The 14,644-nt window shown below is 41.9% G+C and overlaps 1 protein-coding gene and 1 pseudogene across 2 annotated transcripts in view; one reads left to right on the top strand and one right to left on the bottom strand.

Moving 5' to 3' along the window:
* The window catches only part of plxnb1b (plexin b1b), a 160,304-nt gene that overhangs the window by 23,741 nt on the left and 121,919 nt on the right, over positions 1-14,644 (top strand). For both annotated transcript variants that reach the window (XM_088309882.1, XM_088309883.1), the window contains 3 exons: positions 8,803-8,872; positions 9,117-10,284; positions 13,163-13,345. In XM_088309882.1, coding sequence (XP_088166008.1) covers positions 9,127-10,284; positions 13,163-13,345 — 1,341 coding nt within the window. In that variant the 5' untranslated portion in view covers positions 8,803-8,872; positions 9,117-9,126. The remainder of the gene's footprint in view (positions 1-8,802; positions 8,873-9,116; positions 10,285-13,162; positions 13,346-14,644) is intronic.
* Positions 4,018-6,925, bottom strand: LOC148328383 (general transcription factor II-I repeat domain-containing protein 2B-like; annotated as a pseudogene).

The raw sequence follows: 14,644 nt of genomic DNA, 5'->3' as shown, positions 1-14,644 counted from the left end.
CTGTTGTCACCAATGAGAAAATACTGGATCCTCTATTTGGTGTTGGCGTCATTGTCATTACCTATCGGGTCGTGGAAATGTACTATTTAGTCAACTTTTTTTTTTTAAGGGGGGGGGTATATATAGCCCATTTAAATGGTTTCGATGAGGGATCTTCAATTCAAATTGAAATTGGTCCAAGTGCAAAGGATTTCATAAGGCAAAAATCTGGACCCCAGAATGTTTTGATTTGCGTAGCTGACGCATCCATTCATTGAGCCATTGTAGGGCCCGGCAATGAATTGAAAAGTAATCTGTGTGAGTATAGGGGTGCCCATGCGTGTGTGTGTGTGTGTGTGTGTACGAATATATATGTATGCATGTGTACATAAAATACAATACAATACAAAACTATTTTATTTACCTATACAGTAATCCCTCGTTTATCGCAGGGGATACGTTCCACAAATAACCCGAGAAATCCGCTAAGTAGTCAGCTTTATATATATATAATTTTTTATACAATGCATTTGATATGATGTATTGTTGTGGTTTGTTTGTGCGTGTAGATGGGAAGTTGTGGTCCTGCAGTGCCACCTTGTCGCATTGCTGCGTTAGTTTTAAGCGTGTTATTTCTTCTTCTTTTTTTTTGTTATTCAACTTCCGGGTTGCTTCACTTTGAGATGTGTGCTCATATGTTGACAGAGGAGCGGTAAAAAAGCCATCTATATGAACACACACTAGCTATAGAGCATTAATTTGATTGTTTTAGGAAATAATTGACATTGTGATTTTTCGTTATTTTACATTGTCCGTAGCTCAGAATCTCGATGTGTATCCCAAGCTCAGACAAGATAGCTGACTGTCGGAACTGTTAACTAGCGCCCTTGGAGAACGGAAATTATGTACGGTAGTGTATAAAATGTTAAATATATTAAAATGTAAATTATTAGTTGGATGGCAAATTAAAATTGTGTCATTTGATTAATATTTCTTCATTCCTTTGTATAGAGTTGATAGGAGCTGTAAGAGCTAGTTCTTATTGTGCTATATTTTATTTTATATTAGGTATTAACAAAGATTCATGTTTAGTGCTTATAAGTAAACTATGGGATTTAGAATTTACTGTGTTGTAAATAATGGTGTAGTTAATTTGATAATTCTGATTTGTGATTGACTGCGCAAGCGCGTGCGGCAAGCTCCTCCCCACCCCTGTGTATTCAGAAGAAGAGTAGACGATGTGCTTGTCGTGTTCTTTAGTGGAACAAAATAAATGTGGGAAAACATCGAGCTTGTCGGTGGCTTTTACTTGTTTCTGCTACACATCACATACAAAACAACAGCGTATGCGCCATATATCCTGTCCGTTCCGTAACCAAAGATCAGTTGTAGACAAGATGAGTCAGTCCCATTACAGCACTGTCGTTCACAAAACAATACAATACACCACAGTGCTGGTAGTCGTGGTGGCGAAACATCTTTTGACCGTTCCCGAAGCATTCTCATAGTTCAAGTAGTGTTATCCATTCGTTGTGCTGAACAACATTGCTCACTGTACTGGGTTGTGAAACTTTTAATACAAGAAGATGGGTCCGTGTGAGTACTTGAATGAAAGTGAAAGCTGTGGATAAAATGATGTGCCGCTACGGACGAGTCAGACCAACCTTCAACTGCCCGCACTGATTAATAACGGAGCTTAAAAGAAAAGTGAATTTCTGCCGTTACAGGAGCGTTGTGTATACATTAGTGAAATGTGAATTATCTGTGAAACTACTATTACAATTTGTGTTTTTATGTTGTTCTGTAGTTTTCACTGTGCAGAATGCTGAACATGCTTGTTAGGAGATAAAAGATTATCGACACCCGTTTGAAACTCTCTGCATCCTTCCTTATTCGAAATCCAAGGGGCCGCTACACAGAGCACAATACCACTGTAAAAGAAATCCGCAAAGCAGCGAAGCCGCGATAGGTGAAGCGCGATATAGCGAGGGATTACTGTATTGTGCATTTCACGACAGCTGGAGCTGTAACAAAGCATGTATGCATGCGTACATATTTATGTAGTGCACTGATGGTGTAGTGGTACATCTGCCTGAGTTGTGTGCGGGCAGCGTGGGTTCAGTTCCCACTCAGTGACGGTGTCTATGTCTGCCCTGTGACTGGCTGGCGACCAGTTCAGGCTGTAGTGCGCCTTTCGCCCGTAGTCAACTGGGATAGGCTCCAGCACCCTCCCGCGACCCTGTACAGGATAAGCGGTGTGGATAATGACATGACATGACATATCTATGTCCGCATGTGTACATATATATGTATGTGTGCATATATATGCATGTGTGCATATATATGCATGTGTGCATATATATGCATGTGTGCATATATATGCATGTGTGCATATATGTGCATGTGTGCAAGTATAGACATATGCATGTATACACATATATATGTGTGCATGTATACTAGGGCTGCACAATTTTGAAAAAAAAACTAATTGCGATTTTTCAGACCGATATTGTGATTGCGATTCGATTTGTCTTTTTTTGTATTCTACAGGTTAAAATGCTACAGTTGTGAGTCAGTTTACTTTCAGACAAGTAATTTGATCAATATTATAACAATACATATCACTAACGACGCCATTTGATTAAAAGTACAAGGCGCTCTCTTTTGTCGAATGTGCTAAGGGGTGCGCTTTGACCTGCATTATGCTTCTGTACCAAAAAAGTTGCCAATAAAAACAATACATTGGGGTTCAGTGGTTCTAGATAATATAATAAAGTTTCATATCCAGAATAATAACACAGAATAGACAATAACATGTCTATTATTTATTTTTTCACAGCGTCATTAAAATTGAACAAGTCAATACAGACCATAAATAACGTAATGTAAACAATCTTCAAGTAGCAAGCGTGAAGGTTTAAAAAGGTCAACATTGCACACTGTTATGCACTTAATTCTAAGTAAACAAACCTTTAAAACTTACAAATAAAAATACTCATGACAAAACGCTTTTCTCTCATGTATGACTAGTACAAAACTTTGAAGTCTAAATATTGGAATTTTTTTTAAAGGATAGCTGCCTTTTCACAGTAGATTAACGGGATCAAGTACTAATATGATAATGATAATTCTTCTCTTACAGGCTTTTAAAAAAGTCGTTAATTAAACTATCCTGAATTGCACACATTTTAGGAACAGGAACATATAAAACTGCTTCTGCAATATTATGGGAATCAGAATATAAAGTGTAAAAAATAAAATCCTTTGTTTTTTGGGGCCAGAAAAAGCAACATATTTATTCATTGCTGGTATCAGACATGCATGATCACAAGTTACAAGGTTGCCATTAGTGCTGAAAAGACGCTCTGAGAGGGAGCTTGTAATTGGTACGCACAAATACTTACGAGAGAGTTTTCTGATGCAAACCTTTTTCATAACGCAAATGCTACTGTTAGCAATGTTAGCTTAGCACAGGGGTAGGCAATTATTTTTTCCATGGGGCCACATAAGAAACATAAAATATTGTGGAGGGCCGGGCCAAAAGGCTGAACTCAATTCTGCATAATATTAATTGTATTTCTTTTTTAAAAAGCAGTAAATAGCACTGTTTTGACAAGCTGGCAAGAGTATATATTAAAGTTAAGCAATGAAACTAAATACCAAAAAAACTGAAAAAATGAGGTTGCCTTACAAAAATTTATTCATTCAAATTTCTCAACACAATGGTAGACAAAATATTAACATTTTTTACTATTTGTGACTCATATTAGTAAACATATTCTGTCACATTCACTTCAAAACACATTTTGAGTTCCATATACTGTTGGATAGTTGTGTAAAGGTTCTGAGCATTTTAAAGACATCACAATATTGTCTTTTTGCACCAAACATTAAGCAAGATACAACATATTGACTGTCACTGAACTGTGATTTTGAGAAAAAGTGTCCCAGTTCATTGTTATCTGGTGCCTTACAGTAACATGCCTACATTTGTGGTCTAACTGCCTCATTTGGTGTTTCAATGTTCATTTTTCTTGTTCAGTGAGATAAATCTAATCTCTGCTGGGCTTTAACAAGTGCATCAAAGTCAGGCTGAATGTCTGAAGTGGAGATGCGAAGCTCAGCTGACAGATGATCATCAGTGAGAGAGGATCTGTACCTGGATTTTGTAAACTTCATAATTGAAAATGTTTGTTCACAAATGTAGGTAGAGCCAAAGAGAACAAACATCTTCTGAGCATGTCTCCTAATGTTTGGAAAGTTCTCCTCCTTGAGAGAAGAGTAGAAATCCAGCAGAGATCCTGACTTAAAGTGCTCTACCAGTACTCCATCAGACTGCAGGTCAATGAGTTCCAGCTGAACATCACTGGGTGCATCATCCACACTGAAGGTAAAGGGAGAGGAAATCATGTGGATTTCATCCTCCATTGTTCTTAGATCCTCAAATCGCCTTGCAAACTCACCATGCAATGCTCCTAACATGGATGAGTACCTGCAGAGGTTATCAGCTGATGGTGTGACTTCTTTCAGGGTTTGCATGTGAGTGAGAGTGTTGCTCTCCAGTTGTCTTGAAAGAACCTGTATCTTTCTCATGAAAGCCTTCACCAAGCTGTGCATTTAATGTACAAAAAGGCCCTTGCCTTGCAGCTTGGTGTTCAGTTCATTCATCAGTGCAGTCACATCAACAGCAAATGCGAAATCTGCCATCCAGACCTCATCTGCAAACTCTGGGATGGCCTTGCCTTTTGTCTCACAAAACTCCTGGATTTCTGCTTTCAGATCCCAGACTCTTTTTAACACTTTGCCCAGGCTGAGCCATCTCACAGAAGTGTGGTAGCCAATGTCACTGTGCTCACTCTCATGCTCCTCCAGAAGTGTGACAAACTGTCTGTGATTCAGTGCCCGCGCCCTGATGAAGTTAACTATTTTAGTAACAACATCGATAACATGGTTAATTTTTAGCACTGATTTGCACAACACATGTTGGTGTAAAATACAATGTAAAAATATTAATTTCTGATCAGGATCCATTTCAGTCACTTTATCCTGCATGCGTTTCAAAAGTCCGACATTTTTCCCGGTAAGATTTGGACAACCGTCCGTGGTGACACCAGCCAGTCTGTCCCATTTCAGTCCCAACGTGTCCATACAAGCATTTACCTCAGTGAAGAGATCGCTCCCTGTCGTCGTCCCTTTTAACGACCGCATTGCTGCCAGCTCCTCCGTAATCCTGAAGTCCGGCGTTATCCCGCGGACAAATACGAGTAGCTGGGCTGTGTCGTGGACATCACAACTCTCGTCCAGAGCCAAGGAGAAAAAATCAAAACTTGGCACTTCACGTTGCAGCTGTAGCTCCAGATTCCCCGCAATGTCCTCGACCCTTCTCGTCACGGTTCGCCTGGACAGCGGGACTTGCTCAAATGCCGCTTTTTTTTCAGGGCATATTAGTGCTGCCGAGTCTACCAAGCACTCTTTCACGAACTCCCCCTCTGAGAATGGCTTGCTGTTTTTGGCTATTTTGTGGGATATCACAAAGCTGGTCTTGGTTGCTGCATCCCTGGATGCATGAAGCCCGGTAAAAAAGCCTTGCTGCGTTTGCAGCTTAGCTAGCAAAGCTTCCGATGTCTGCGCTCTTTCGGCATCAGTTAGGTTTTTATATTTCTCTGCATGTTTCGTCTGGTAATGCCGACTCAAATTGTAGTCCTTCAACACGGCGATCTGCTCCCCGCAAACTAAACAGCTTTACCTCTAACTTCAGTAAATAAATACTTCGCTGTCCAATTTTTGTTAAATTGTACATTCGGCATCTACCTTTCTTTTTTTAGCCTGGGCGAACGTCGTCTTGTTGTGATTCAATCGCGCACATGTCTTGATATACGCATTACGTCATTATGTGCGACGCACATTGTGCGGGAATAAAAAAAAACAATTTCAGAATAAAAGCAGTGCAGCTTTAGCCCATGAATGAGGTGAAATTAAAAAGTATGTTTATTTTGAAATTTCCAATTAACCTTACACTCGCGGTCAGAGTCAACCAAAGGTATGTGGCCCGGGCCATACAATGCCCAGGTCTGTCATACGGGCCAGTCAGTGCCACCCGGCGGGCCGGATGTGGCCCGCGGGCCGTGCAATGCCCAGGTCTGGCTTAGCACGTGAATGACCGCTCGTTGTTGCCTCCCCTTCATCTGTTTATTTTGAACCTGTTTGACAGGCTTCATACTCAAATTGGTGGTGGTGTTTTAAATGTTGAAATACGTTGGTTGTGTTGCTTCTGGATCTGATGCTTTTTTTTTCTTTTTCTTTTTTTTTGATGCGCTTCATTTTTGTCGTATGCGCCGTTGTCAGGTTCAATCACCTAAGCATTTACTGAACATAGGCAAAATGAATGAAAGGAAGACAAGAGTTGATCTTTTACTCGCGAGGAGAACGAACGGAGGTGTGCTCAGTTACATCTCCAACTTCGTTCTGGAGCACACTCCGCCGAGCCCTCTATTTTATTAGGGAAGTCCCTAACAATACAATGTATTTGCACTTAAGGAATGAAGGGGGGAGCACCAGCAGGAACATGTAAACATCTCAGACACAAGAGGAAAGACAGACATCAATGGCAGTCATCCACTGATTGAAAAGGCAGATATGCCCTTTTAGTGCTCTGGTACTAAAGTCTCAGTCCTTTTGTTTCAGAGGTGTGTCTCGGCACACCTCCTTTGATGTTGCAGACGTTGATCCAGTCTTCAGGCATCCGCTTCTCTGTGAAGTCTTCTCATCCATATGGTCAAACATAGGTCACGCTGTGGAACAATTCTTTTGCAATACTAATAGAGTAAAATATGGGATAAAATATATCTTCAACCTAACAGCCGTACGTCCAAATGATAGACGAACCGCCCTTCTTTAGCATGAGATTCTCCCTCTCCTCCTCTCTAGCAGCAGAAGTTACTTCCATTATATCCACTTCAGTACACGTTAATCACAGGAAAAACCTGAGGTGCACGTGGAGCGTGTTATTGTCACGCTAAGCTGACTGTAGGCACCGAAGCGCAGACTAAACTGTGTTAGCCAACTACACAGATTGGCCAGCGCACACTAGGTGAAACCTCAACGTCAATTAGATTTAGATTTATCGTGAAGCCCTAATGTATACACATTTATATGTATGCATGTATACACATATATATGTATGTATGCATGTATAGTAGGGCTGACAGATGTAACGTTTTGGGACCAAAAGAAACGCGATCTCAGCCAACGCAATTTTGAGATTGTCAAAGCTGCGGTTAGTGCCCCACGTTAACATAGCAGGTCACGCACTACTGATTATTTAAAAAAAAAAAAAAAAGCCGCGTCCTGTCGCTCGTTGGTAAGTAATTTCTTTCCCCGCTGCTATTATGCGCCGCAGCAGTATGGGCTTAATGTGTACTATATGCAAGTCCGTGCACAGCAGCAGAAATGAGCTGCGTGATTGCAAATAAACGACCCCACTAACAAGTAGCGTTTTAAACGAGGAGGTGAAAGAGGGGTCTCTAAACGTGCTAATCGTTCAAGTGAAATACAGATTCGACCCAAAATGAGTGCTTAGATGTACAGTCGACTTTGAACTGATGTCTGGTTAGAACTGCGTTAGGGCGGAGAGCCAACAGCTATGAACAGAAATACTGTATTTCAATCAATACGTATCTTGACATGAAATAAAACGACGGCTACGTTAGCAATTTAAAAGACACTCCTTTTTTTTAAATTAATTATTAATTTGCATATCTTACAAAAATAGCAGTTCTTACACTCAAATGCAACAGTCATATGAATGAACAAAATACACATCTTCATCAATGACAAAAATAGAAGAAAAAGCCCTAAAAAATCATAACCCAAGGGGAGACAACAACACTTTTTTCCAAGTTTATTTATTTATTTTTTAAACAAAGGAGTCAACTCTTAAACACATTCCGATTTTGTCACTGGGAATAGCAAGCTTCTCAGCTCAGTGTGACAACGTGTGTAGACTTATTTTTCACGAGGGACAATACATGAACATATGAATACATCTTAAACACAAACACGCAAAGAAGTGGAGAAGAATTAAAGAATTTTGCCGTATGAATGTGGAATTTCCCCAAAAGTATAATAATATTCATTATACACCGGAGTGATTCATTTTCAGAGTCAAAACCAGGTATAATATCTAGGCTCCGTTGTTATTCATTTGCCAGTTTTTTGTCAAAATAAAGTCCTTGACATTAATCCAAAACTTAGATGTAACGGGGCAGCGACAAAAAAGTGAATTGTGGTTTCAGGATCAAATGGGCAAAAGCAACAGATTATATTAATATCAACAAAATTGGAACTAATTACCTTACTTAAATAAATATTGTGTAAAAATGTTTAATTAATTTCTGAGCACTCGAGTTACAAAATTTAAAGCGGCATAACCATGCTCTGCTGCAATTCATATGTTCAAGTTGTGACGTCATCATGACAAACGTTTCTTAAATATTTATCATCTCATCAAAAATATTTGCACCACAGAGTACTGAGTTTCGAGACTCAATAATAGGTCTCAAGATTATATTTTTAATCAATTCTCCTATGCGATTTACGTTACTCACTGGAGGCTTTTTACACGCAAAAAGGATGTAGGAATTTAAATGGGAATAAGCTTCCCACGGTTTATGTGGTCTGCAATGATGGAAAAAACATTTCAGTGATTGAGTCCAAAGTTTATAGCATGAGTTTTTCTGCCTGAAGTCATACTGGAAATCACCTCGAAACCTTTCCTTTAAAACAAAACTTTAATTGAGGTTTGTCTTTCTTTGTGTGTTTCAGATTATGTCCACAAGAACAGCTAGAAGGTGAAGAGGTCATAGTCCCCTGGACACACCAAAAAAAGCAAATGGTGCGTTGTCAAAATGTTCATGAAAACTTTATTTTTGCAGAGGTTGATATGAAAATACTGTTTCAAGGGGGCTTTCTCATTTGTCTTGTTTGAAAATTGAAGACACCCATAGGGAATGTTCATGTTTGATCTATGTTTATGTTTTGTGAAGGAAACTTAAATACCAATGCCTGCTGAAAATTGCTTTTTTTATTGGACTTTACTTATGTTAAGAGTCTGCTCTTTCCCCCCCCCTTTCAATTAGGTCTGCTGCCATGCCACCGTGGGTGATATGTCGTCTTCCGAAGATGGCAGTGCAATCATTGCTTTCCCTTGTGCTGTTAGTGACTGGATGGGGCCTGACCTCTAAGTCTGGCTTTGTTGTACAAGGAACGGAATCACCATCTATCTTTTATCCCACCTTCATGCAGAATGACACAGAATTTGAGCACTTGGCCTTGCATCCTTACCCCAATGTGGGTCGAGTTTATGTTGGCGCTCGTAACAACTTGTTTCAGTTGGACAAATATTTGCAGCTTGAACTCCAAGCTCAAACTGGACCAGTCAAAGACAGCAGAGAGTGCTTGCCTCCTATAACGGAGAGTAACTGCCCTCAAGCAAAGCTCACCAGCAACCACAACAAGCTCTTGCTAATTAACCCCTACTCCATGGAACTTATAATTTGCGGCAGTGTCAACCAAGGTATCTGTCAGAAACGAAGTCTTGATTCTGTTAACGAGGTGCTGTTCTCAGCAGAGACGCCAGTGGATACCCAATACGTAGCAGCTAATCACCCCAATGTTAGTACTGTTGGTCTCATTGTTCAGTCTCATCCGCAAAGGCAGCCGCTTTTCTTTGTAGGACGAGGCTACACTAGCAGCCACCCACCCATCGCAACACGAAACTTGGACCAGGAGCCCATATTTTCGTATGACGAAACTGCCAAATTGGCTGTGGCTGGTCGCCTCTCTGAATATGACCATCATTTTGTTGCATCCTTTGCCCATCATCATCACGTGTACTTCCTCTTCTACAGGCGAGACCTCAGGTCCAAATCACGTGAATACCGCACCTACATCTCTCGTGTATGTTTGGACGATCAAGCCTATTATTCATATGTGGAAGTGCCCTTGACATGTCGTTCCCGGGCAGGGAAAAATTATAACCTCCTTCAAGCAGTTCAGCTGGGATTCTCCAAACACATCACAGTGAGTCAAGGGTCTGAGATTGTTCTTGGTGTTTTTTCCACTCGGTTGGCTTCATCAAATCGACCCAGTGAAGACTCTGCCCTGTGCATGTTTAACCTGGAAGATGTGGACCGCAGGATTAACTCCACCAGAGACTTGTGTTACACAAAGATGGGCAGAGAGTCTGGAATGGAAGCTGCCTACATTGAATATGAAGTCAAATCCAAATGTGTCAACCTGCTAGAGGTGAGTTAAACAAAACATAACATTAAAAGGAAAGCATCATGTCATCATGCTCTTAGTAACTCAGATTTGTGTGTATGTATATAGGGGTGTGTGGGTGTGTGTGTGTGTGTATATATATATATATATGTGTAAATATGTATGTATATATGTGTATATATATATATATATATATGTGTATATATATATATATATATATATGTGTATATATATATATATATATATATGTATATTCAGTGAAACCCCGGTTATCGTGGTTAATGGGGACCGAGACCACCCGCGAAAACTGAAAATCCGCGAAGTAGCGGCGCCCCTTCAAAGATGCTTAAAAAAACCTATACAGTATACCCCCCTGTATACAGTACACCATATAGAATACGGGTAGAGAGAGAGAGAGTGAAATTCATGTTATAACAAATAAAAAATTTTATTATTAAAACTTATTATTTTTTTATTCCCCAGCCATTATTTTTGTGTTTATTCAATTACTTCTTTTTGTATTTATTTAATTACTTCGACTTTTACCTGCTGGTACGCCGTCCGGTGTGCCCTGTGAAATGAAAGGTGGCATTCTTCATTTATTTATTTATTCATTTATTCATTCATAACTGACAGCCTCGCGCTCCGCTTGTGCCCGGGCGGAAGAGGTGCTCCTCTTCGGCTTAATTGTCACGCACGCCGGACCTGCTCCCCCGAAGCGTGTCTCCGTTCGGTTGAACTCGGTTTCATTTTGCCCCGCCCGTGCCCGGGGAAGGTGCTCCTATTCGGCTTAACTGTGACACACGCCCGCCCTCCTCCCCCGGAGCTTCCATTCGGTTAAACTTGGGGGCCGCTTGGCACCGCCCGTGCCCGGGGAAGGTGCTCCTCTTCGGCTTAACTGTGACGCGAGCATGCCCTCCTCCTCCGGAGCTTCCATTCGATTAAACTTAGGGGCCGCCTGAGACCGCCCGTGCCCGGGGAAGGTGCTCCTCTTCGGCTTAACTGTGACGCGAGCATGCCCTCCTCCTCCGGAGCTTCCATTCGGTTAAACTTAGGGGCCGCTTGGCACCGCCCGTGCCCGGGGAAGGTGCTCCTCTTCGGCTTAACTGTGACGCGAGCATGCCCTCCTCCTCCGGAGCTTCCATTCGGTTAAACTTAGGGGCCGCTTGGCACCGCCCGTGCCCGGGAAAGGTGCTCCTCTTCGGCTTAACTGTGACGCGAGCATGCCCTCCTCCTCTGGAGCTTCCATTCGGTTAAACTTAGGGGCCGCTTGACACCGCCCGTGCCCGGGGAAGGTGCTCCTATTCGGCGTAACTGTCACGCACGCCGTCTGGCCTCCTCCGGAGCTCTCGTACGGTCCCGAACGGAGCGAAATGTCGCCCCGCTCGTGCCCGGGCGGAAGGTGCTCCTCTTCGGCTTAACTGCCACGCACGCCGGCCGGAGCTCTGGTACGGTCCGAACCGCGCGAAACGTCGCCCCAGATCGTGCCCGGGGGAACTTGCTCTTCTTCGTCCACTCTCTTCTTCGCCCACGCTCTTCTTCGGCGCACGCCGGCTGTCTAACCGCTCCAGCGCCCCGTCGTGCCGCTCGGCGAAACTACAATGCCCCCGCGGAGCGGAGCGAATGGAGAACCCCGATCGTGCCCGGGCAAAAAAGTTTTTAATTTTTTTATATTTTTTTTCGACCCGCGAAAGGTGAACCGCGAAGTAGCGGGGTTTCACTGTACTTGGCCAATAAAGATGATTCTGATTCTGTTTCAAATTTGTATTGACAGACCTCTGCATCATGCTGTGCACATTTTGGTATATCAATAGGGCTTTTGTGAGTTGCGTGGTTCATATCAGAACCATGAACGAATAGTGAACTGAAAACTGATGTGGCCTTGTTGGGTCGGGCAGCTTTAACCAACACTTCTAATTTTGTCACCTTGATACTCAAGGTTGGCTGAGTCCAGACTCTGATTAGCTATCAAAGTAGTCAAAAGACTAGGGGTTCACATACTTTTTAAACCCTACACGTTTGCAAGTTGTGTCCAATATATCAGTGGTACCCAACCATTGGGTCCCTTTGAACCGTGCCACGGTGGGTCGCACAGATGAAAGAAAAAAAAAAAACTAAGTACATTCGGTTTATTTATTATCCAAGTTTGAAAAATATTTTCTTTTTGAAAGTGACCAGATTCTCTCTGTTACATCCGTCTATGACTGACTCTTGATGCATGTCAAGTTATCGCGGTCCCATAATGCTAATATTAAATCTACAAGCTTGAAAAATGAAATGTAAAATAGTCGTATTTGGAATGTTTCTTTGTGATGGGGAAAAAGGTCCTGTGAAGATTCAACACAAGTGCCTATGACCAAAAAGAAAAAGAAAAGTGCATTTCACAGACAGTACCTGAAAACCTACTTGAAATTTACATTTTGAAATTCCAATTTTGAAATTGGATTCACGGCGACAGGTGATTGCCACGCATGAATGAAGACCACTCTGCCCAATATGCTGCAAGCGCCTCTCCAATAAGTCAATAAAACCTTAAAAATTTGTTTGTCAACTCTTGTGTCTTGTTAACCACATTTCTGAGGCTAAAAACTCATTCAATATTGGTGGGGAAAAAAAGGTCAGTGGATTTGCGTTCGATTAGTTGGTTGTCCGCGATGGATGTGGACTTCTGTGAACCATTCTGAGGTGGCAGAAAGATTGGGGACCACTGTAATATTTAGATCAAAACATAATTGTGTGCCGTATAAGCAGACTTAATGTTGCGATTTAGATGAAAATCTGATCCCATATTTTTACCGGTATATGTAAAAAATGAGGCATTTCCACAATGTTCATCTGCTTTTTCTTGCAACTGTACATGTTGTAGTGACCCTTGAGTGACTAACTATATCCTGTCATTTAGAACACTCTCGATAGGTATCCTTGCGGCTCTGATCACACGCCCAGCCCCATGGGTAGTCGGATTGCTGTGGAAGCGGAAACTATTTTGGATAGCCCCTCCGCTCGACTCACAGCTGTTGCTGTAAGCATGAGGGCAGGACATACAATTGCCTTTTTGGGAGACTCCAAGGGGAACCTACACAAGGTAAATCTTTGCACAGACATCTTGCCTCATAACGTTTTGACAAACACATTAACACAAACGTATTTTTGTGTTTCCTTGAGAGTCAAAGTTTTAATGCGTGATCGTGTACGTCCGATATTCAATACTAATTTTGGTCTTTCTGGGTTCTTTTCTCACATACTAAAATCTCTGCCTACCAGTCGAGACACATTCATAACTGCTCTCTTTTCATGTCAACCAGTCTAGAAGTTTAAAACCACTTAAATTTAGCGTTAAAGCTGAAATTGCTTGCGCATTCTCAGTGCATTTCATTGAATGTCTTTCTTCTGCTTATCCGAGGTCGAATCTCACGGGCAGCAGCTTTAGCAGGGAAGCCCAGACTTCCCTCTCACCGGCCACTTCTTCCAGCGTTTATGGGGGAATCCCAAGTTGTTCTGAGGCCAGCATAGAGTCATTGTCTCTCCAGCATGTCCTGGGTTGTGAGCAGAGACGAACGACCGTTCGTGTCTTGTTGTGCAACGGTGTGCGCGGTGCATGCGCTCTGCTTGTTGTCCCGGTGGTGGACCAAACAAAGGATAAGTTGCATTAGCATTGCATTTTTTTTTAAGTCAGATTACGTGTACAATAGGAAAGGATGTCATAAATTTTGAACATCTGACAAACCACACACTAACGATTTCGTCTCGTCAACGCAAATTCACGTACGTCATGTTTTCGTCATCAAAAAACCTCGTTGAGCTCATCACCGTCTCGTTATCGTCATGAAAAAAGGGGCGTTAACGAAATATTTTAGTCATCGTTGACGAAAACAACACTGCTCTGTGGAGAAAATGTATTAATAATTTTGGCCGCGTGTGGTCATGATCTTGTTCTTGCAGTCACGACCCACCGCTCGTGACCATAGGTGTAGGTAGGAACGTAAACTATCTGGTAAATCGAGAGCTTTGCCTTTCGGCTCAGCTCCTTCTTCCCCAAAACAGACCAATACATCTGCATCACTGCTAACGCTGCACTGATCCGCCTGTCGATCTCCCGCCCTATCCACCCCTCATTTGTCTACAAGACCCCGAGAAACATCAACTCTTCCACTTGAAGCAGGTTTGCATCCCCAATCTGGAGAGGGCATTTCGCTCTTTTCCAATTGAGGACTATGGTCTCTGATTAAAAGATGCTGATTTTCATCCCATCTTTGTTTATTGCAATCCAATTCCGGCTATTTGATTTAAAATGTTAATTGTACAAGTCCTTGACTGAAGACAAGCATTGTAAATTGACATTTTTCCTGTTTTTGTGATTGACTGGCGACCAGTTCAGGGTGTA

Source organism: Idiotropiscis lumnitzeri, chromosome 11 (assembly GCF_059441095.1).
Source record: "Idiotropiscis lumnitzeri isolate Australia: NSW breed Sydney's pygmy pipehorse chromosome 11, RoL_Ilum_1.0, whole genome shotgun sequence".
NCBI lineage: Eukaryota > Metazoa > Chordata > Actinopteri > Syngnathiformes > Syngnathidae > Idiotropiscis > Idiotropiscis lumnitzeri.
Note: the sequence above shows the minus strand (reverse complement) of the source record. Positions and strands in the feature narration are given on the sequence as shown.